Below are 23,974 nucleotides of genomic sequence, written 5' to 3'. Positions count from 1 at the left end.
GGAAAGATTAACCAAAACATTGGTGACTCTCTAGAATATCAATATCCCCTACCCTAAATTATAAAACCATCTTCCTCTAATTAACAATAGCAAGTAGTAAATGGCTGTAGCATAAGATTTTAATTCCCTTGTTCTCTTTTTACATTTTTTTCAAACATATTTGCAAATCTATGCTAATCATACTATTTTCTTTTTTCTTCTTTCTTTCCCCTGTAAACACTGTCAACTTATCATACCTGCATTCTGCCATTATTTACTATGGTAAACTCCAGCATCTTGGCAAAAAGAGTGGAGACCTCCCAAGCTTCACCCTACTCTGTGTCCTGCTCCCCTTACCTCTCCAGAACACATTAGCCACCAGCATCATCCAGCCTCAGTGACCTCCTTTCCTCCTGCACAAACACCTCCCCTAATGTATGTCCCCCTTCCTGCAATGTCTTCATCCCATGTGCTTCCTCAATTAATGGACACCTCTACCATTACACCCAGTCCTGCTGTAACATCTCCCAGTGTGGCTCCTTCCTCTGAGATGCCTAGCATTGAGTCAGCCTCTACTTCTTGCTCCCAAACCCTGTCAGCTGCCATCCTCTCTCCTGCTCCAGCATCACTGGTTTCTCCCTCCTTTGCTCCTGCTGCTTCGTCTAGTCCTCAGTCCACCCCTTATCCACGTGTTTCTCCTCATCACACTCTTACCGATGTTCCTCTAAGTTCCACTCCTGATGTTGGTCCTATGGTCACTGGTTCTGTTGTTGCCGAGTCAGGTAGAGAGCAAACACTCTAGGATAACTGTATTCTAAACCTGTTTGCATGTGTTAAACTAATGAAATGATTAGTTTTCATCTGTTGAGTTCAAGATGAAAAAAAAACCACTCGCATTGTTATAGGGTTTTGGATGCCCTTTCAATGGAGCATGAATATTGTGAAATTTCTAATACTCGTTGTCTGAATCAACCATACCTCATTTTTTAAAGGGATAATTCATCCAAAAATGAAAATTGTCATGATTTAAGCGCCGTTCACACCAAGAACGATAAAGATAACGATATTAGCGTCCACACCAGCGAACGATATCGTCTGTTTATTATAAGCGCATGTGCGTCTGTCGCTTTAAATTCTCGAGCTTGTTATAGCAGGATGGATTCTGATTGGCTGTCAATGTTTGTATCGTTCATCAGCTGGAAAAAATCGTTCTGAAAATGATTCCAACGATATTGTTTCACTGTGCCTTTATCGTTATAGTTGTGGTGTAGACCCTGCTTAGAGTCTCAATATTTTTATCGTTATCTTTATATTTATCATGCTTGGTGTGAACGGACCTTTACCCACCCTCATAATGTTCCAAAACTACTGGCTTTTGAAAATAGCATTTGGAAGTAAAATAATGATAAATGTCACTGTTCATCAACTCATGTTATTGAACAGAATTAAAGCAACACTGAAATTTTACATTACAATTAGTATTAAGCTGCCTTGAAACAATTTGTATTGTATAAAACGCCATTTAAATAAATGTAATTTCATTAAATTAAATGCATTTCAAAGGAATAGTTCACCCAAAAATGAAAATTTGTTGAATATTTACTCAGCCTCAGACCCTCATGATGTAGATTAGTTTGTTTGTTCATCAGAACAGATTTGGAGAAATTTAGCATTACACCACTTGCTCACCAATGGATCCTCTGCAGTGAATGGGTGCCGTCAGAATGTCCAGAGTCCAAACAGCTGATAAAAACATCACAATAATCCACAAGCAATCCACAAGACTCCAGTCCATCAATTAACATCTTGTTAAGTGAAAATATGTTTGTTTGCAAGAAACAAATCCATTATTAAGACGATTTTAACTTCAAACTGTTGTTTCTGGCTAAAATACGAGTCTTCTATTTATAATATTGCTTTCTCCAGTGAAAACGTCTGAATCAGAAGAGAAATGTCCACAAATCAAGCACCGTTTGTGTACAAATATGTCTGTGGATTTTGATGTGAAAGGACAACAGTGGATTTCACTGGAGGAAGTGTTATTATGGATTTTGACCAGAAGCAATGGTTTAAAGTTAAAACATCTTAAATATGGATTTGTTTCTTACAAGCACGCACCTTTTTGCTTCACAAGACATTAATTGAGGGACTGGAATCATATGGATTACTTGTGGATTATTGTGATGTTTTTATCAGCTGTTTGGACTCTCATTCTGACGGCACCCATTCACTGCAGAGCATCCTTTGGTGAACAAGTGATGCTAAATCTGTTCTGATGAAGAAACAAACTCATCTACATCTTGGATGGCCTGGGGCGATTACATTTTTATCAATTTGTACAGCAAACTATTCCTTTAAGATGTGTACATGTTTTGAACAGAACAATTTCACATGCAATTGTATTATTAAAAACTCAGCAATCGGTATTCACATTCCAAAGTTAATTTCCAATTATTATTATTATTATATATATATTTTTTTTAAAATATATGCCTCGTACAATTTTCAACAAACAATTTTCAGTCATTTTAATTTACTTTACAAATTAGTTTCCATATTTGTAAATTCAGTGGATATGTTGCACATACTTTACTGTTTACTTCCATGAGGATCCTGAATAAATGTAAAAGAATTGTCATTTTTGGGTGAACCTAAACCCTTTAAATTGTTTCCTCTCTGCACTCATCTCCTCATCATTCCTTCTTCTTTTGTAATCATTCTCTCCTTTTTCTGTCATCTTCCATTCTCATCTGGTTAATGTCAAACTCAGAGCCTCTCCCAGAGGTCCAGACGTCCGAATGGAGGCATCAGGTTGTGCCCACAGTGGTTAGACCTAATGTGCGCAGACCAGTAGCCCCTCTTCCTGCTAATACTCCTACCTCTCCTTTCTCTTCCTCTCCTTTCATTCTTCCTTCACCCTCATCCATGATCCCTGACCCCCACATTTATGCCCAAACGTCCACTGTAGCCCCTGTTATCACCTCCATTTCAGTCCCTTCCACTGACTCACCCACAGGTACATATGCTGGCCTGAACCTTTATCTGTGCTTTATTCTCATTCTATTTGTTTGCTGTGAATATGTGTGTCGTACTGTACATTGAGTAGATAACAGAGAACTGATTTTAAATGTTTTGAGCTAGTGAGATCTGTTTTAGATTACACTCCAACATTTCTTGCATAACAGTACAGTGTCGGAAGGCCAAACATTCCATTCTTCCCAGTGGACTGATCCATCATAACTATAAAACTGTTCAGTATTTCATATATTACGTGATATTACGCCCCCTGGAGGACACATGAATGAAACTACTTGGTAAAAACAAACTGTAAATATAAAATATACTATTGTTTAAACAATTGAGGTTGGTAAGTTATTTATTTATGTATTTATTTTGCTACTCAATAAACATTTCTTATCATTATCAATTCTGAAAACAGTTGTGCTGCTTAAGATTTTTTAAAGATTTTTTGATTAATAGAAAGTTTAAAAGAACAGTGTTTATTTGAAATTGAAATGCTTTGTGAAAATGCAAATGTATTTAGTGTCTTTTGATCAAATTTATGTATTTTTGCTAAATAAAAGTATTAATTTCTTTAAAAACTAAACTCTAGTGTATAATGTTATATGTAGCATATAACAGAAACATGGATGATAGATTGATAAGTTGCTTGTTGTTACATACATGTTGCTTGTATCATTTGCATGAATTTTATTAAATACTGATCTTAAAAGCAGATCTGTACCTTAATAAACACATATGAGACTTGAACTTTCTCAATTCGATATTGTGTTCCGTGTTAACTGCAACAGATGGATAAGATTTTTGCTGGAATGCTGCTTTAGCGCTTAATATTTTGTTATAGATATACTATATTATATTTTTATGACATATTTTACATTTCTGTTTCAGAGCAACACAGACATTTAAGTGTATTAGCAGAGGAGGAATGTCCCAATACAGTGTCTTCTAGTGAGTATACACTACAGCTGCTTTAACAGCTAACCTCTCATTGTACTGTATATAAATTTGAATGTTTTCTTTGACATATTAGTAATTCTTGTGTGGTGTCTGGGCATATTTCTACAGCTGATGAGGATGCAGACGCTAAGCCCACAGATGTTCATCAAAACCATGAATCTCACCCTCGCAGAGCCGGAGTCATCAGTATTGCCAATCAAAAACCGAACAGAAGTATGGACAAGCAACGGCCTGTTTTTGGACTTGAGGTTGTGCGGCCTGCAAAAGGGTGAGTCATATGTAGAAAACTGAGTTTTGCTGATTGGTTGATTTTAATAACAGGTGCATTGGTGCAGAGATGTTCACAAGTCTTTAACTTGGAGTCCGAGTCAAGTCTCGAGTCTTTGGTCACGAGTCTGAGTCGAGTCTCAAGTCATTTAATGGCACGCTAAAAAAATCCCATTCGGAATTCTCATGTATTGAAATCTTCCTATTTACGAAGCTGTTTTATAGGCTATAGAATATAGACAAAATATATGATCTATGATCTGCTTTGTAAAAAAAGAGGTGTTAAGATGTAAGGTTAATGTACATCCAGCCTGTTACTTATGTTTTAATCCATTACCATGTTCAAAACTGTTTTTCTGTTATCAAATTCTATAAGAGTCCGCTGTACCATGAAGTATGCCACACAGATATTACAAAACCATAAAAATAAAATATTTCTTTATGATATAAGTCAGGGGTATTCAAGAGGCACAGAATTTATATTGTCCTCTAAGCAGAGGTCAAAACAAAACAAAAACTTTTTAACTTGTATTGTAGTTTTACATTTAGATACATGCGAGGCCATGTGACAGAAAAAATACTATTTCTGTTCAGGGTTTTCCTCCTGAAATCTGTACTGTTTTAATATTTTACTTAAATGCCAATCTCTGCATTGGAGTGAACAAAGCACTGACAATTTGATTTCAATATCTGGAATACTTGAGTGTTGCATTTACTACTATGGGTGACTTTTTTGGGAAATCTTTGATGAAACACTAACAGCCTAATGTATTTTATTTTATTATTTTATTTAATTTTTTTTATTATTTAATTGTATTTTATTTTATTTTATTTTTGTGTTTGTATTGTATTTTATTATGTTGAATCAACCTGAATGTTGTTTGGTGTGTTTATAAATGCTGATGATCACTTACAATTGTGAGGACTTTAACCCTGCTCTAAAACCAAAAGTTAACTTTGTTATGATATAAATTTAATCAAATTAGGCAACTGACCGCAAGGTCACAAAAGCATCAAAAGTGTTTTGAATTTTACGTTTTAGAAATGGTTACTGAAATTTTGAGGCTATTGGGTTTCTTTGGTTTAAATTCAGGGTTAAAGTCACTTAATTTGCTTTTTTGTATTAGTTTGTATCTTAAAACATAAGTTGGCACGTTGTAATGAATGAAGGGAAAAAATATATGAGCATGTTATGTTCATACAGATGCCAGGAGCATGAACATTTTTTTTTTAATTACTTTGCATTTCAGCATGGTCTTTCATTAACACTTTATTCATTTCAGAGAAAGGTAATTCACATTTGTTCAAGGTGATGCAATGCAGCATAATTTAGATTTTTTCGTTCTTGCTGTCTTCCCAGCACACTTCATCAGTTCTGATGTGTTTTCTTCCTAGACCAGAGAGTATGACCTCTCTGCTGCCCAGTGACCAAAAGTCACCTTCTATCACTGATGTCACATATTTTGAGCTGCCAAAATCAGAGCTGTATGAAACAGATAGAGTACCCACCAACGTAGCCCTCGAAAATGTTGCAGAACCCGCTGCGGTCCCTACATTCACCGGCCCATTAACTGAGGTCCAGATCAATCAGTCAGAGAATTTACAGAGCTCTGCTGAGCTGGCTGTTTTACACTCAACTGCACATGAGCAGACAGAAGATGAGACGATTCCTCATAAAGACAAGACACAGCCCTTTCAAAGTAGCGTTCAACTAGCAGAAATACAAGCACAAGAGGCCAGCCCAGAATCTGTGCCGCAGCTGCTCTCAAATACAGAAATGTCCCAGTCAGATCACACTGATGAAGGGTAAGTGTGGAATGATGCACGTGAAGTGTGAAGTCTTATCAAATTTGCCAGCATAGTTACTGTGTTACATTTGAAGCTTATGCTATATTAATATAAAATGCAAATACTTGTATGTGTCGCGGTCCATTTGCTTATTATTATTCTTAAATCCATTTTACATCCTCCCTCTGATCTCTGTTCTAATGTCCCTGTCCCTCAGCACCAAAAGCATGGCCGCTTTGCTGCCCTCTTGCCCAAAAGAGTTCCATTCTCCTTGGTCACCATCCATATTAGCTGATGACATAGCTGAGAATCAAATAGGAGGCTTGTTTGTAGACCGACTACCTAGGAAGAACCAGGAAGTCAAGAAAGCACATGAAGGAGAAGAGCCTAATGTTGACAGTTCTCCATCTGTTCCCAGTATGATATATCTTCTTCCAGCCTGTCCAAGAACTGCTTTTGCACCTGGGATGCCATCTATAACCTTTCAAGACACAAAGTGGCCTTGGGATGAATCTGTGAAGATACTGAAAGAGTACATTCAAAAGGAGAAACCAACAAAACTTATTCAAGATATGGATTGCTCATTGTATGACAAGAGCACTGTGGAAAATATGGTATCCCTACAGTTAACTTGTCCAAGAATCGCCAGCATCCCAGGATTGCCATCTTTGCCATTTTGTATGGTCAGTCTCCTTCCATTATGTCCAGATATCTCTGTAGTTCCAGGTTTATCTTCAAGATATCCAATCATTTGCACAGATGAAACATGGCCTAAAGAGAATTTAGTATTTTTCTGTAGGAAAAACAAGCAACAGATTTTGCCAATGTCCTCAATGAAGGTGGATTTTGAAACTGCAAGAAAGATGGTTGCGTTGAGATCATCTTGCTCAGCAGCACCCAAGACTCCAGGATTTCCATCTGCTCCAAAACCAGTTGCACCAAGTATGGTCAGGATTTCACCATGTTGTCCAAAGGTTTCTTGGATTGCTGGATTTACATCTGCAAAAGAACTTGCCAGTCAAAATGTCTTCCAACAGTGGCCACCCAACAATCAATCATCTGTGATAATAGCACAAAGGAACCAGTCCAGTTTGCCTCAAGTTCTAAACATACTGAAAGAGGACCAGTTACCGGAGATGGTGAACTTAGTACCATCTTGTCCAAGAAAAGCAAGGACTCCTGGTTTTCCATCTGCACCAAAACGAAAACAAGACATTGCATTCTGTATGACAAAACTCTCACCTCTATGTCCAAAAACCTCTTGTGTCACTGGAGTATCAGCTATACACATTCTTACAAGCACTTCAGATTCATTTAAGGAGTGGCCAAAGGACATTAAACCGCTTTGGATGAAGACGCTAGCATCTCAGCCGTGTCGTTTAATCTGTCCATGTCCAACTCGGTATGAAGTTACAGAAAGCAATATGCTGTCATTGATACCATCATGCCCAAGAAAAGCAAGAACACCTGGATTTCCTTCTGCACCGTGGCTCATCCCTGAAACACAAATAACGTTTGGTACTCTATCAACATGCCCACAGACAGCTAAAACACCAGGCTTTCCCTCTTTAGTCCAAAGCAAAGTTGATAAGACTTTGGTAAATAATTGGCTTTTTAAGGAGAAAGCTTTTTGTATGAGGTGTCTGCCAGTGTACATATTTGACAAGCTAGACATTGCTTATCAGGACAAAGAGAGTTTTAAAGGAATGTATGCTATTTTGCCAAGTTGTCCAGTGAAAGCAAGTGTCCCTGGCTTTCCATCTGCACCAAAGCCCAAATTAATGGTTTATCTTCTCCATTCCTGCCCAACAGTCTCAAATGTACCTGGGATGCTATCAAGCATAATATCTGAAGTGGAATTACAGTGGCCTTTAAATGAAAGGCCATTATGGGTAAAACAATTAAGCAGAAAGGTTCAGTCCATACATGCTGTTCCTCTTCAGTACAGAGAAATAAAGGATAAAGCTTTCATTAAGCAGATGGTAGCTTTGCGCCCAACTTGTGCAATCAGTGCTAAATTGCCTGGCTTCCCATCTGCTCCAAGAAGAATAACTGAGAAGAAAGCACCAGATATGGTCTCCCTCATGCCATCTTGTCCACATTTTACAAAGGTATTAGGTATGCCGTCTGTTCACTTGGGAAATGAAGCAATAGATTCAAGTGCATGGCCTCTGGATGCAAAGCAACTTTACAAGAGGACCTCAAAGGATGAGTCCGATATAATGTGTTCTTCGTTGAATCAAACATATGACGACCATCTGAATTTCCACATAGAAGACATGGTAGCTTTGCGCCCAACTTGTGCAATCAGTGCTAAATTGCCTGGCTTCCCATCTGCTCCAAGAAGAATAACTGAGAAGAAAGCACCAGATATGGTCTCCCTCATGCCATCTTGTCCACATTTTACAAAGGTATTAGGTATGCCGTCTGTTCACTTGGGAAATGAAGCAATAGATTCAAATGCATGGCCTCTGGATGCAAAGCAACTGTACAAGAGGACCTCAAAGGATGAGTCCGATATAATGTGTTCTTCGTTGAATCAAACATATGACGACCATCTGAATTTCCACATAGAAGACATGGTAGCTTTGCGCCCAACTTGTGCAATCAGTGCTAAATTGCCTGGCTTCCCATCTGCTCCAAGAAGAATAACTGAGAAGAAAGCACCAGATATGGTCTCCCTCGTGCCATCTTGTCCACATTTTACAAAGATATTAGGTATGCCGTCTGCTGACTTGGGAAATGAAGCAATAGATTCAAGTGCATGGCCTCTGGATGCAAATCAACTGTACAAGAGGACCTCAAAGGATGAGTCCGATATAATGTGTTCTTCATTGAATCAAACATATGACGACCATCTGAATTTCCACATAGAAGACATGGCTATGATTATGCCATCTTGTGCAAAGCAATCCAATATCCCTGGTTTTCCATCCACATATTCAGAATTTCCACATATGCTTTATCTTGCAAATAATACCCAAGCATCACCAGAAGATATTGGCCATAAACAAGAAACTTCAACTGTGCTTAGTCCAGCAGATACTGAGATAGACCTGTCCAGTGCAAACAATTCTGACAGTAGTTTTGCATTAGAGAAGACCAAGGAGAATGTGAACTTTTGGGCAAGACGTGAAGAAGGACAAAAGGGAATTCTGGAGAGGGGGTAAGTTCAGAATTGCCCAAGTGTTTTTTACACAAAGAAGACATTTTGTATTGCACCTCCTGCAGGCAGTGGATAGTGCATGAAATACTTTGACAATTGTTTCTAGGAAAATGCATTGCAGAATGTGGCACTCCATACCAGACATGCCACTATTACTGACTGTTGAGGAGAGGTGAGTTTTGCAAGGAAACATAAAATAGAGAATTTATTGCTTTGCCTTGCTGCAACTGCATCAGATTTTTTCCACCTGCATATAACATGTATATCCTCTGCTCTCTTAAAGGCATACTTCAACCCAAAATTAAAAATCTGTCATCATTCACTCACCTTTATGTTGTTCCAAACCCATATACATTTCTTTCTTCTGTTGACACAAATTAACATATTTTGAAAAATACCTCAGTGTTTTTTGGCCATACAAGTTTAGAACAATATGAAGATAAGTAAATGATGACAGAATTGTCATTTGGGTCACCAGTGCCTTTAATATCATAAATGCATAATGGTGTGAAAACTAAGCACAGCTTGTGAATTGTAACAGAGACAATTTAGGCCTGCATCACGTATACTGAATCAGTTAAATGGCTGCCAGTAAACAGAATGATGCATGCAGTCAAATCTTCTTTCAACTTCACATCTGACATCTGATTATATGCTTATTTTTCTCAGATGTCAAAGCATAAGTGCTCAGATTCCGCCTTATGAAAATTACAGAGATACTCTGTTTAAAAACGATGACGTGGATCAAGGTGTATTATGGACATCGCAAGAACAGTTTGCTGAAGGTTTTAAGCAAGAAGAGACTACAAAAGATCATAATAGAATGGTACCTTCAACAGCTGAAGATCAGCCTTCAGGACTGCAACAAGAGTGTGTCCCAAACATGGTAGACCTTCTTCCATCATGTCCACTGTTCTCAAGAGTTTTTGGATGTCCATCAACAGCGCTATCTAGCATATGTAAAACAGACATAATCAACTGGCCTACTGATTTAAGTATAATTTGGGATGAGTCACGTAACTCACCAAAAAATATTTTAATGCCAAACTTGGAAAAATCCCCCTATGAGGCAAATATGGTGTCCCTGACATGCACATGTCCAACTGAAGCAAGAATTCCTGGCTTTCCATCTGCTAAAAGACCCAAAGAGGCCCCATGTATATCTTTTCCAGAAACATTCGTTGTTGTTGACACATCTTCACAGACCCCAATTCCAGAGGAAAAGCAGTATGAGGAGTGGCTGAGCATGGAAACATCATTATTGGAAGAACATCCTGAAGCAAAGCCAATTTTACACATCGAAAGCCCAGTTGAGTATTCAGAGGAGACTATAATGATGGTGGATACAGTTCCATCTTCAAAACTTGATTTCATATCTGCTCCAAAGTATGAAGAAATACTTATTCAATCATGTAAAGAATTAATTTTTCAAGAGTCTACAATTGCTGAGTCAGAACTGAGGGATGATTCCAAGCCTGCAAATGAGATATTAACCTTTGTGTCTGAAAATGCTGCACAAATGCCAGATTCTATCCCTGAAACCCAAGCAGAGCCAAATATGTTGGAGCTCCTTCCATGCTGTCCGGTGCTTTCTAGAATCCCTGGATGTCCTTCTCTAAGGGCCCTTGAAGGCATGGAGTGCATTAGTGATCAAGCAGTAATCTTTTGCAGTTTATTAAAAGATAGACAGACTGGTATTTTTGACCCCATTAAAGATGACAAAGACTCCCAGATTATAGCTCTGGCACCAACATGCCCAAAAGCATCAAGTATTCCAGGCTTTCCATCTAGACCACATCGTAAATCACAGATGGAGCTGAACATACAAAACATGTGTCCCTCTTGCCCAGAGATTTCGCATATAGCTGGTTGTCCGAGCATCCAGAAGCCTAAGATGTCCAATTGGCCTTTTAGTACAGTTATTTTGTGTTCAAATCCATTAAAGAAACCCCCTGTTGTTTTGGACATGGACAAGATATGCAAAGAAAACGGTCATAGAATGTTTGCTTTGGCACCTACATGTCCACCAGTGGTCTGTGTTCCAGGTTTTCCATCTGTGCCCGAGCCAGTAATGCTGCACATGCTTCCCACTTGCCCGGAGAAGTCTAATGTTATAGGATTTTCTTCTAAAAAAGAGCATTTAGTTTGGTTTGTTGACAAGAAAACATTGTACAATGTATCTTTTAAAAAGCAACCTGTTGTTCTTAATGACAGAGGTGATTGGCTTAGTGAATTAACCAAAATAATGTTTGCATTGGCTCCAACCTGTCCATCAACGGCAAGAATACCAGGATTCCCATATGCACCTAAGCGCAAAGATTCACTTCCCCCCAGTATGGTTGATCTACATCATTGCATTCCAAAGAAGTCAAGAATCATGGGATTATCATCAAGTGAGGGAATAAACGCAGAAACATGGTTTGAGAATGAAACACCCCTGTTGGAGAGGCCACTGAGAACAAGGTCAGAGCTCCTTGTCCAGTTTAATTTTGCAACTCCATATAAAGAAATAGACAAAAATATTTTGCAGAGGATGTTTGCACTGGTACCCACCTGCCCAAGAGAAGCATGCATACCTGGTTTCCCTTCTCTACCTCAGGTTAAAGTGGAGGCTTTCTATCTCCATAAAGAACCAGATGTAGTCAGCCTTTTGCATTCTTGCCCAATGTTTTCTTTTATTGTAGGTGTTCCTACAGTAAAATCTGTGCCCATAGAAGAGTCTCAAGAAAGCATATGGTCCACTCAGAAGCCCATATGGGTTAAACCTCTTAAAGAAAGACCGTTTTGGTCTTTAAGTTATACAAAGGATAATGAAGAGCATTCAAAAACCATGTTCTTGCTTGCCCCTACGTGCCCCAATAAGGCCAGAAATGATGGTTTTCCATGCTCAGAAAGGCTTAAAAAAGTAGAGGGTCCAGTGACAACTGCCTTCCCAGCTTCTCCAGAGGCTCCATTCTCTGCAACCAATGAAACAGATTTTAGTCACCTGTTCCCTGAAGTGCCGTGTTCCCTAGTTGAAGCAAGGCTTCCTGATTTCCCAGATGCTTCTACATATGCAATTTCTCCATCAAGTCCAACCCAAGAACACACCAAATTTGAAGCCAAATTTACCCAATACATAGAATCTGAAAGAAATCAAACACTGGATATAACAGGGCCTGGTAAGAGACCCATTTTTAGAGTGTGGCTTGAACATTGAGCAATATATATTCTCAGAAATCTATAGACTTTTTTTTTCTTTTTTTTTGTTAAGAAAATCCTAAAGAAATAGAAAGTTCTTATGAAATGCTCTTGGCCGAAGGGTGAGTTACATAGCACATTTTTGTGTGTGGCGTGTGAAAACATTTTAGAAGTACATTTGTGTTCTTTTGTTGCATGTGCAATATATTGTTTTGACATCGTTTGAGATGTTTTGTACATTAATTGAGACCAAATTAATTTTACTGTAGTTATTTTACATATATATTATTTCTTGAAATTGTTGAGGCTTAATGGGAGCTTTATGCAAGCCTGTTCATGTAAAGACAACACCCATTGTGTCATTCAAAATAATCCAATAAAACATGGCTCAACATGATTTGTTTTGACCTGATTAATATCTGACTTTTTCTTCACTAACTTTGTTATATCACCTGACTGTATGTTGTGCCTAAAAACACCTTTAGTGCATGTACATGAGAGAGACGCATGGTGCATGTGAATTGCATCATGGACCATGCTGACTATTGAACTATTCTTTATCAGTATTGAAAACCATGAGGTGAAGTTTTTTCTGGAAGAGCAAGATGTTGGGGAGCAGTCTGCTAGTAAAACTCATGATACTGCAGAGCCTGGAGAAACTGCTATAGCGTTAGGATGGGAAGTTTTGGAGGCAGATGATACTTCCACTGAAAAAGAAGGATCTTCTGGTCTTGTTAGGACTATAGTTGATGTCTTTCACAGAGGGTAAGATCAAATAACATAACTGGGTGAAATCACTGAGCATGTTTGCTTTGATTTTATTTGAAGAACACTTGCAATATATGTAGACCTGTTTCATTTTTTTAGTTAGATTCATATCCTGAGATATCCTGAGAAATGAAGAAAACTACTCATACCCATATTCCAATGTGTTCTTGTGTTAAAGTATTTTTTTTTCATTAGTATCATATTTTTATGTGTATTGTTCTGGAAACTTTTTTTAAATTATTTTTTTTACTTTTTACATCTCAAGTGTTGCTTTCTTTTAGTTATGAGACAGTTGCAGCAATATTACAGCCCTCTAGCTCTGGGTCAGTCACAGACACGGACACTTTAGATCCTCTCGACAGTCTTTCGTCCTCTGTGGATCCCCAGGACAGCGCCACTGGATGTGATCATTCATTGGAGGCGCTCGTACAGGCAGCGGAGACTCAGGTCTTTGATTCTGCTGAACCCTACATGTGGCGTTTGGTTGGTGGTTGTTCAGAAACATCACTGTCATCAAAAGAGATTGAAAGCTGGTTCGTTGAAGATGAAGAATTTTGCCTAATGAGGAAGTGGCCACCTTTAACAGAGGCCGACCTCCATGAGATAACCAAAGAGGAGGAGGACAAAACAGATGTTGACTCGTTGATACAGGAGTGTACAACTTTGATTCAAGAGGAAACTGGTAATGATGATATTGTGACAAAAAGTAAAATGTTGAAGGATGAGTTGTCAACCACACTATTTCCAGAGAAGGGGTGAGTTCCTCATTAGTGTTGCATTCAAACCCAACCTGCAAGTCCTGTAAACGACAGCACGGCTATATTTGTTTTTCTTTTAGTTTTCTTTTCTTTCTCACATCTGCACACATTTTGCACTGAGATGGCTTTTATTTTGTTTTTCTCTAAATATTATGTCCATGTGTTTAATTTTGCTTTTTGCTCAAAGGTGCATTGTGTAATTTCAGTGCCCCTAGTGGCACCTAATGGAATTGCAGAAATATTAATTGTGTCCAGATATGCAACACACCTACTGCCCTTTCATTTTAGCCCCTTCTTCCATTGTTTGGCCAGACGAAATGTCCTGCCCCAAATCAGGCATTGAAATGTTTAAGCAGACTGAATCGATTTTGAAAACTCCACTGTTTTTACTTACTGTTGTATCTGCAAATGAAACCGGGAAGAGAAATTGTTTTAAAACAAAGAAATTACACACTTCACCTTGAAAGAACACTTTGTTCAGCTAAGATTGTAAGCTGTGATCTTCTGTGCTTTTATTACCAAATCCACCGTTGTTGTGACTTTAATTTACTCGTCGCATGATGCAAAGGTATGTGCAATTTCTGAAGACAGCATTTCATGCAGTGGTACAACTGCTTGCTAAACAGGGTGTTTGGTTGTGATTTATAAGTGTGTCGTGGTACAGTCAGTGCATTCATTATCTCAACAGAAAATAAACTAGTGATACTGTATTTTTGTTCTTAAGGCCACAACATCATTTTGTCCAAGAAGTCTCTCTGTTCATCCAACGGACTAAGGATGAATTGCTGGATGAAGAGAAACTACCTATGTCCTTACTGACTTCAATAACTTCTCATAACCCAGGGACTGTCACAGAAGAGACTGTTTCAGCTTCAAAAGAACCTGTGCCACCAAGAAGGACTAAGAAGCAAGACATTCTTCAAGAGACATTTCTGTCATCAACACCAGTTTCCAATCCAGCTGAGCCAATTGCTCAGAATGACAACATCTGTGTCATAAAACAAACTGATCATTATTCTCAGAGTAAATCACAAATTGTACAGCCAGACACCCCACTCACCACCATCCAGAGTTCTTCAGCTGCGGTAGATGCGGTAGAGTTCTTTCCACTGACAAGCACTTCTTTTCTTGATGGGACCTCTGTGATAGAAGCAGCTGAAAATGTAGTAAAAGTATCCAAAATTAAGATTTCTTCACCAGAACCCAAAGAGAAGCCCACACCCAAAGAAATTATAGCATCATGTCATAGCAACAGTGAAGAAAATGTTCCCCTAGTGCCTGCGGAAGACACAGTCACACCATTACGTGCTCCTCAGAGGCAGAAGAATAAAGCTCAAACCAGCAATGTTGATGAAGCTGGTGGAGAGTTTGAAGAACAGAGTACATTGTCTTCTGTCATCACCAGTATGTCCCAGTCTGAAGACAAAAGAAAGACCCATACTGGTGATGAATTGAGCATGAAAGACCAGGTACAACTGGATTTGAATGTTCCTGAGGTGTCAGAAGTAAAAATGCGAATCAAATACACTGATCTTCCTGTCCCAGTGCCACGTGTAAAGAAACGTCTCAGTGGATCTTTTGCAGATGATCTTCCTTCTCCTTCATCCACCCCTTTATCTGAAGCAGATCAAGGTAACATTTTTCTCCAAACAGAAGACCATCAAGATTCAAGTCTTCCAGTCCCAGTACCACGTTCAAAAAAACGTCTCAGTGGTTCTTATACATATGATCGCCCAGCCCCTTCATCCACCCCTTCATCTCAAGCAGATTCAGACAATATTGCAGATGATCTTCCTTCTCCTTCATCCACCCCTTTATCTGAAGCAGATCAAGGTAACATTTTTCTCCAAACAGAAGAGCATAAAGATTCAAGTCTTCCAGTCCCAGTGCCACGTGTGAAGAAACGTCTCAGTGGATCTTTTGCAGATGATCTTCCAGCCCCTTCATCCACCCCTTTATCTGAAGCAGATCAAGGTAACATTGTTCTCCAAACAGAAGACCATCAAGGTTCAAGTCTGCCAGTCCCAGTGCCACGTGTGAAGAAACGTCTCAGTGGTGCTTTTCCAGATGATCTTCCAGTCCCTTCATCAACCCCTTCATCTCAAGCAGATTCAGACAACATTGTCCACAGTACAGAAGACCATCAAGATTCAAATCTGCCAGTTCCGGTCCCACGTGTAAAGAAACGTCTCAGTGGATCTTTTCCAGATGATCATCCAGTCCCTTCATCCTCCCTTCCATCGCAAGCAGGTTCAGATAGCATTGCTCCCCAAAAAGAAGACCATCAAGATTCAAGTCTGCCAGTTCCGGTCTCACGTGTAAAGAAACGTCTCAGTGGATCTTTTCCAGATGATCTTCCAGTCCCTTCATCAACCCCTTCATCTCAAGCAGATTCAGACAACATTGTCCACAGTACAGAAGACCATCAAGATTCAAATCTGCCAGTTCCGGTCCCACGTGTAAAGAAACGTCTCAGTGGATCTTTTCCAGATGATCTTCCAGCCTCTTCATCCTCCCTTCCATCGCAAGCAGGTTCAGATAGCATTGCTCCCCAAAAAGAAGACCATCAAGATTCAAGTCTTCCAGTCCCAGTGCCACGTGTGAAGAAACGTCTCAGTGGTTCTTTTCCAGATGATCTTCCAGTCCCTTTATCAACCCCTTCATCTCAAACAGATTCAGACAACATTGTTCACAATAGAGAAGACCATCAAGATTCAAATCTGCCAGTTCCGGTCCCACGTGTGAAGAAACGTCTCAGTGGTTCTTTTCCAGATGATCTTCCAGTCCCTTTATCAACCCCTTCATCTCAAACAGATTCAGACAACATTGTTCACAATAAAGAAGACCATCAAGATTCAAATCTGCCAGTTCCGGTCCCACGTGTGAAGAAACGTCTCAGTGGTTCTTTTCCAGATGATCTTCCAGTCCCTTCATCAACCCCTTCATCTCAAACAGATTCAGACAACATTGTTCACAATAGAGAAGACCATCAAGATTCAAGTCTGCCAGTTCCGGTCCCACGTGTGAAGAAACGTATCAGTGGTTCTTTTCCAGATGATCTTCCTGTCCCTTCATCAACCCCTTCATCTCAAGCAGATTCAGACAACATTGTTCTCCAAACGAGAGACCCTCAAGATTCAAATCTTCCAGTCCTGGTTCCATGTGTGAAGAAACGTCTCAGTGGTTCTTTTCCAGATGATCTTCCAGCCCCTTCATCCTCCCTTCCAGGTTCAGATAACATTGTTCCCCAAACAGAAAACCATCAAGATTCAATGCCACGTGTGAAGAAACATCTAAGTGGCTCCTTTCCAGGTGATCCCACTGTTCCCTCGAGTTGTCCACCTCCTGTAGATTTACTTAACATAGGAGTCCTTGAAGGAGTACCAAGTGATGCAAGCATGCCCATCCCAATTCCCCACTCAGAGAAACTCAGTGATAAGTTCTCTGATGAGAACCTTTCAAGCTTCCCTCAAGAAGAAGAAGTTAAGCTTCATCTCTCAGAAAACAAACAATGGCCTGTTGAAGTGGACACGCAGGTGAGGGCAGAAGCAGAGATTGAGAGCCTTGAGGATTCCACCACCTCAAGTGCCAATGAAGTAGAGCTAAACAGAAAAGGTCTGGAGGAGTCTGGTTTAGAACCTGTTGGCCAGTTAGTACCTGATGTAACAGTTATCAGTGAAAAACCTAAGACTGGTTCTCCACTTGGTGAACATTGTAAGGACAAAGGGGAGACAGACCAACAAACTGAAAAAGATAAAAGTGTTGAGGAAGAAAAAGATGCTGTACATTCTGGAGATGATGTGGTTGATTTGAGCATGGACACTGTAGATGACACAGGTGTTATCATAGATGTATTTAGGTAAGTTTCATAGGATAAACTGTTGCAACATTTGTAGACATTACAAATGCCAATTTTTGACAAAAGTGCCGTAATTGCTCTCTAACTGTCTTTTCATCCAGTACTTGTTTCTTTGATGTTGGGTTTTCAAAAACAATGGGTTTAAGATTAATTTATTCACTATGGGTTTGACCTTTCAGTTAAACTGTTTGTCTTTATGAAAAATGTGCATAATGTAAATAAAAATAAGTGATTGTTTGATAAAGGTGAAGACTTTGGTGCTTGTTTAATTTTGTTGTTATGCATACAACGTTGTTTATGCAAAACTAAATATGAATTTCTTTTAGGCTTCAGAGATATATCTACATTTTGCAATACTAGTTTATTTAAATTTAGAAATCAGTTTTGTTTAATATTTCTTTTCTTTCTTTAATCCAGACAAGAAGTAGCTGAAGACTCCTCTAATCTTCCTGTGCCAATGCCTCGTGTGAAGAAACGATTAAGTGCCTCTTTCCCAGAAGACGTCTCCATTCCCAGTTCCTCGTCAGCCAATCAACATGAGGTTTCAGAAAAGGCCAATAATGAGCTGACAGTGCCTGTTCGTAATAAACGAAGAGCTGCAGCAGATGCCATAGACCTTCAGGGAAGTTCCACAGCTCACACATCGCCAACAAGTGAAACAGAGGTTGTTAAATCTGCTGCTTTTTAATTACGTTGATCATATTACCATAGTGACATCAATGAGCAGGTAGTTAATTTGTTTTTGCCTTCAATTCTAGATTGCAACCTTAGTGAATTCAAGTCAGTCTCTGCTGGAATGGTGCCAAAAGGTCACACAAGGTTACAAGGGTGTCCGGATCACAAACTTCAGCACCTCGTGGAGAAACGGCCTCGCTTTCTGTGCCATCCTGCATCACTTCCATCCAGATAAAGTGTGGGTGTTTTTTATGTGGAAGAAGGCATTAAGCTCATTTCATAAATGTTACATGGGTTATGTATTTTTTGTCAACCCAGATTTACTCAATATTTTGTTCATTTGTTTGTTATTCTGTCTTTAGAAATTATGAAATGCTGGATCCATATGACATTAAGCGCAACAACAAGAAGGTGATCCACCCATTTTCAAATTAGATAATGACTTTTTTCTTTTTTTAATTTCCTTTGACTGTGATCTAATTGACAGACCCTATTTAATGGTGTTTTACTGTACAAAACAAATTACAAGGCCATTTTTGCTGTGCACTTACCTTAATGATGGCAAAATGGCAAAAATGAAGCTTTCCTTGTGTATTCATAGGCGTTTGATGGCTTTGCTGAACTGGGCATCTCTAGGTTGATAGAGCCCTCTGACATGGTTCTGCTGGCAGTGCCCGACAGGCTCATCGTGATGACGTATCTCAATCAAATCCGCACCTATTTCATGGGCCAGGAGCTCAGTGTGATACAGATTGAGAAGAACAGCAGTGAGTCCAGTTATGCTGTTGGTGAGAAGAGGGAGGAAGCAGACCCTGAAGCTGCTGTTCGCTACTGCGCAGAAAGGCTCCAGGGCAGCGGGATTACTCTAGAGACCAATGGAAGCTTCCCTGAAAAAGAGGTCAAGGAAGGTGCTGGTGGTTTGGTGCCACCTCCAAGAACGAAGCGAACGCAGGGCCCGAGCCACGCTGGAGGATCAGGGGCCCCCCAGCCTCCGGTGGCACCACCAAGAACTCACATCTCAAAGGCTTTTTCTCATCTCAAGGATGCAGATCTTGTTAAAAAGCGCAGATCGAAGCTGCGGGGAGAGTCACTGGATGAGCCTGAACCACACGAACAGCAGAGCGGTACTGAGGTAAAACATTTCAACTATACTTTACCGGTCAAATGTTTGGAATTATTAAAAAACAAATGGAAAAAGTCTCTTATGTTCACCAAGGCTATAATATATAATTTATTCCTGTGATGGCAAAGCTGAATTTTCAGCAGCCATTACTAAAGTCTTCTGTCACATGATCCTTCAAAATCATAAGTTACATTTAATGTAATAATATTTCACAATATTAGTGTTTTTTACTGTGTTTTTGAATTATTAAATGTAGCCTTGGTGAGCAAACCTTGGTGTTTTTGAAAGAGACTTCTTATTCAAATTATTCTTTTGGCCAGTAATGTTATATTTTTATGTTATTTGTCTTAAATTTAATAGTATGGTCAGTACTTGAAGACGAGTTTAACACGTACACAAAATTGTTAATATTAACTATAATGCATAAAAGCTAAATGTTTTGAGTGAAATGAGATTTGTAAATGGTCTGTGTACTTTGCATTTTTTTAACCAAACATATACAGTATTCAGGATTAATATACAGGACTCATCATGTGTGACTGTATAGATGTGTTGTGATATCTCTTGTTTACAGTGTGCGCTCTGTTTAATGCAAGTTTTTGAACATGTGATTCATGTTCTTTCATGAGATAGGTAATGTTTTTGGAACTGGGTTATATAGCACTGTATTTTTGTGTCCTTTGTGACTGTGATTATTTTTCAATTTAAAAAAAAAAAATTAAAATTTTTAAATTGAGTTATCTTTATAAACAGTAGTGTATTACTGAGCTGCTGTGCATTATGTTTTTGTACCCAGGCTGCATCAGTCCAAGCAGAAAGTGAAGCAGCCAAAGGAGGTTCAGACTCACGTAAGATTTAACTCAAAACACACTTTTCAGACTTTACGTTCAAAGACAATGACATGTTAAATCCATAACTTATGCTGAACATAAGTTTTTTTGAGTTGTATACTATTTTAACGTAAAATAAATGACCTATTGCATGCATTTAAACAATCTGATTCAGATGTTTTGTTCTTCTGTCTTGTTTGTGTAGAAAACGTAGAGAATGTTGAAGAGGCCACTGCAGGAGAGAATCTGGTCATTTGACGATTTTCATTCAACTAAGTCATTTGAAATATTGGCTAAATATAAAAAGTCTTTTATAGACTGGCTTATATGTAATAGTATTGTATAGTAAACTAACTCCAAACCAATATGTCTTAGGTTTGTAAAATGTGTATACATGGGTGTGAGTATTTGCATGTGTGTTCATGCTGTGTTTGTGTATTTGCAGGATGTCAGTCAATATGTACTTAGTGAGATGCAGGCGCTGGAGGCTGAACAGAAGCAGATAGATTGTAGAGCAGACATTGTGGAGAGGAAACTGAGAAGACTTATGGAATCTGGTAAATCACAGATTAAAGTAGTTCGAGAGCCTATTTTTACCATGCAACAAATAACAAATAAAGAAATATACCCCACATACGTATGTTTGTGTGTTTGTTTGTGTATATATACACACTGTATATACAGTATATGTATTATATACGTATAAACGTATAATTTACACACACTTCCAGATTATTATTAACAGTATTAACTCATTTTAGATTATGATAGATTAGGATGCATTGTGCTAAGCAAATGACAATACATTTGATTAGTGTGGCTTGATGAAGTTGTGCTCTTATCATACACTTCCAGGTAGTGATCGTGCAGAAGAAGAGACACTGATTCAGGAGTGGTTTACCCTGGTCAACAAGAAGAACGCTTTGATCAGGAGACAAGACCATCTGCAGTTACTGTATGTCTTTTCACACTTATTCCAATTTTGTTTCACTATACTTGTTTAGATGATGACCTCTCTAAAGCTTCATTTGAACAGAGGCTGATTTAATATACATTGCTAATTATTGTCATTCCTTTTGTGTGACAGACAAGAAGAGCAAGATTTGGAGAGGAAGTTTGAGCTGCTAAAGAAAGAGCTACAAGATTTAATGGCTGTGGAAGGTACGACTGTTCTTACATAAATATATGTGAAATGGAGAACTGTATCGCTAAGAATGAAAGAAAATGTGCACATATGATCAGGAGCATATGTGACCCTGGACCACAAAACCAGTCTTAAGTCGCTGGGGTATATTTGTAGCAATAGCCAAAAATACATTGTATTGGCCAAAATTATTGATTTTTCTTTTATGCCAAAAATCATTAGGGTATTAAGTAAAGATCATGTTCCATGAAGATATTTTGTAAATTTCTTACCGTAAATGTATCAAAACTTAATTTTTGATTAGTAATATGCATTGCTAAGAACTTCATTTGGACAACTTTAAAGGCGATTTTCTCAATATTTTGATTTTTTTGCACCCACAGATTACAGATTTTCAAATAGTTGTATCTCAGCCAAATATTGTCTGATCCTAACAAACCATGCATCAATGGAAAGCTTATTTATTCAGCATTTTCAATCTCAATTTCGAAAAATCGACACTTAAGACTGGTTTTGTGGTCCAGGGTCACATATGCATGTGTTTTTAAATATTAAAGATGTTTTGGCACTCATCAAGTAGTTTTATCAGTTGTGGCATGTGGCATCTCTCATTATCCTCAATTTTTTTGTCTTGCTTGTTTTGTTAAATTGAAGAATGGAAGAAAACCCAGGCCCATAAAACCAGAGAGCAGCTGTTGTTGCAGGAGCTGGTATCATTAGTCAACCAGAGAGACGAGCTTGTGCATGATATAGATGCCAAAGAGAGAGGGTGAGATTCATTCAAAATATACTCAATGCTTTTTTAGACCAGAATTGAAATGTTTCTTGTTTAGCAAAGACTGAAGTAAATGTAATTTATTCCATTGTCATCGATGGAATAAATTACATTTTAAAATACATTAAATCATAATATTTCACAATATTAGTGTTTTTACTTTATTTTTGCTTGTTGAGCATTTCTCTTTTTCTTACTCTTTCTCTGTCTCCTCATTCTCAAGGGCTCTTGAAGAGGATGAGAGGTTGCAGAGAGGACTAGAAATGAGACGCAGGAAATATGGAAGTCGAAAAGAGAAGTGTGTGTTACAGTGAGGGATCCTGTGCGCCTGCTTTATACAGGACCGTCCCTCGTTAAACACTGTGCTGATGGACTAGTGAAATGTGTGTGTGGACCATATCGTAAAAAATGACAAGGAGATTGTGACTAGATGAATTCTCAGTCCTCATGTTGAAAAGTTTGAGCAGCATGAATGCTCATTTCAGGGTGGATTAAAAGCTGTTTTCTTTTAGAGACATTTTTAGTCTCAGAATATTGTCTGAAAAAGTGAAATAGACAGTAATGGTCCATAGTCTTCTGACAGCAGTTCTTGTTTTACATTTTCAGTAAACATAATATACATGTGACCTTTGCAGTGTTATTACCTTATTTAACTTGTTTGTATAAGTCGGTTGCTGCAGTGATTTTAAGGTGTCTCAAAGCTATGTAAAATAGTACAGTGCAAGTATGAAAAAATGGATCAGGCTGTTAAAAAAGACACTGCTGTGTTACAAAGAGATTACCTTCTGTTATGCAAGGCATACATTTAACTAACCTAACAAACAGACAAAACAGCACGAAAGCATGGAAGAAAATAAACATTTTGCACACAATTTCTCCATTAAGGCACCCTATTAGTTATGGATATCATTTGAACAATATGATCTTAATGATGCCTCTCCAAATACTGTTACAATGGTTGTCTGTTCTATTTGAAGAACCAATATCACAGGATATAGAAAATACAAACTGTCAAAAAAGAGAGTATGTGCATGAACTTTGAGTGTTAGCATTTTGTTTTAAAATATTTTAATGAAAAAAAATAGATTGTATTTATATAACATCATTATTCATCCATGTATGGTACAGAATGCAAAAGAAAATGTACCCTCAGCAATTCAGAAGAATTTCTCCTTTAAAGAGTGAGTGTGATAGCTTTTTTGAGTGACTGGTTGTTTAGAGACTCTCAGCTCTTTGATATTATCTTTGGCCCTGTTTACACTGTTTGAAATGTCATTATTTGACTGAATTGTTTTTGAAGAGTCCTTATGTCAGCTAACACACCCACAGCTGACAGGTCTTTGGGAAATAAAATTGTTTTCAAATTCTATATTGCATCCAGCCTGGTGGTTGTTGGACAGAAACAAGCACAATAGTGTGTTTACAAGTATTGTGCAGTTTTGTTTTAAAGGAAATATGTGGCCATCAGTATGTGCAAAGGGTCCTAATGTCACTGGACTCCAGTAATAGAAAGTGCAGATTAAGCAGAGCTCTAGGCAGAAGTTCAAGGGCCGGTGTTGTGCCAAATTCTGACCCCCGCCAGATTACTACCCGCGCTAGTATTGGTAGGTTTAGGGTTAGGGGTTAGGATTAGGCAATCGGGTAGCGATTTCAAGGAGAGGGGGTAATAATTTGGCAGGGG

At 38.5% G+C, this 23,974-nt stretch overlaps 1 protein-coding gene across 10 annotated transcripts in view; it reads left to right on the top strand.

Moving 5' to 3' along the window:
- The window catches only part of ehbp1l1a (EH domain binding protein 1-like 1a), a 42,108-nt gene extending 18,446 nt beyond the window's left edge, over nucleotides 1-23,662 (top strand). For 3 of the 10 annotated variants that reach the window (XM_058781557.1, XM_058781556.1, XM_058781560.1), the window contains 23 exons: nucleotides 273-761; nucleotides 2,750-2,995; nucleotides 3,892-3,951; nucleotides 4,069-4,228; nucleotides 5,623-6,033; nucleotides 6,233-9,181; nucleotides 9,288-9,353; nucleotides 9,851-12,342; nucleotides 12,435-12,483; nucleotides 12,926-13,126; nucleotides 13,411-13,884; nucleotides 14,612-17,746; nucleotides 18,164-18,410; nucleotides 18,505-18,659; nucleotides 18,784-18,832; nucleotides 19,023-19,553; nucleotides 20,341-20,392; nucleotides 20,580-20,623; nucleotides 20,820-20,931; nucleotides 21,230-21,329; nucleotides 21,462-21,535; nucleotides 22,173-22,287; nucleotides 22,517-23,662. In XM_058781557.1, coding sequence (XP_058637540.1) covers nucleotides 273-761; nucleotides 2,750-2,995; nucleotides 3,892-3,951; nucleotides 4,069-4,228; nucleotides 5,623-6,033; nucleotides 6,233-9,181; nucleotides 9,288-9,353; nucleotides 9,851-12,342; nucleotides 12,435-12,483; nucleotides 12,926-13,126; nucleotides 13,411-13,884; nucleotides 14,612-17,746; nucleotides 18,164-18,410; nucleotides 18,505-18,659; nucleotides 18,784-18,832; nucleotides 19,023-19,553; nucleotides 20,341-20,392; nucleotides 20,580-20,623; nucleotides 20,820-20,931; nucleotides 21,230-21,329; nucleotides 21,462-21,535; nucleotides 22,173-22,287; nucleotides 22,517-22,607 — 12,302 coding nt within the window. In that variant the 3' untranslated portion in view covers nucleotides 22,608-23,662. The remainder of the gene's footprint in view (nucleotides 1-272; nucleotides 762-2,749; nucleotides 2,996-3,891; nucleotides 3,952-4,068; nucleotides 4,229-5,622; nucleotides 6,034-6,232; nucleotides 9,182-9,287; nucleotides 9,354-9,850; nucleotides 12,343-12,434; nucleotides 12,484-12,925; nucleotides 13,127-13,410; nucleotides 13,885-14,611; nucleotides 17,747-18,163; nucleotides 18,411-18,504; nucleotides 18,660-18,783; nucleotides 18,833-19,022; nucleotides 19,554-20,340; nucleotides 20,393-20,579; nucleotides 20,624-20,819; nucleotides 20,932-21,229; nucleotides 21,330-21,461; nucleotides 21,536-22,172; nucleotides 22,288-22,516) is intronic. The other 7 variants (XM_058781561.1, XM_058781562.1, XM_058781563.1 and 4 more) reach the window with 5 other exon arrangements.
- Nucleotides 23,663-23,974: the final 312 nt, after the last annotated feature.

This window comes from Onychostoma macrolepis, chromosome 07 (assembly GCF_012432095.1).
Source record: "Onychostoma macrolepis isolate SWU-2019 chromosome 07, ASM1243209v1, whole genome shotgun sequence".
NCBI lineage: Eukaryota > Metazoa > Chordata > Actinopteri > Cypriniformes > Cyprinidae > Onychostoma > Onychostoma macrolepis.
This window is presented reverse-complemented; position numbering and strand designations above follow the sequence as displayed.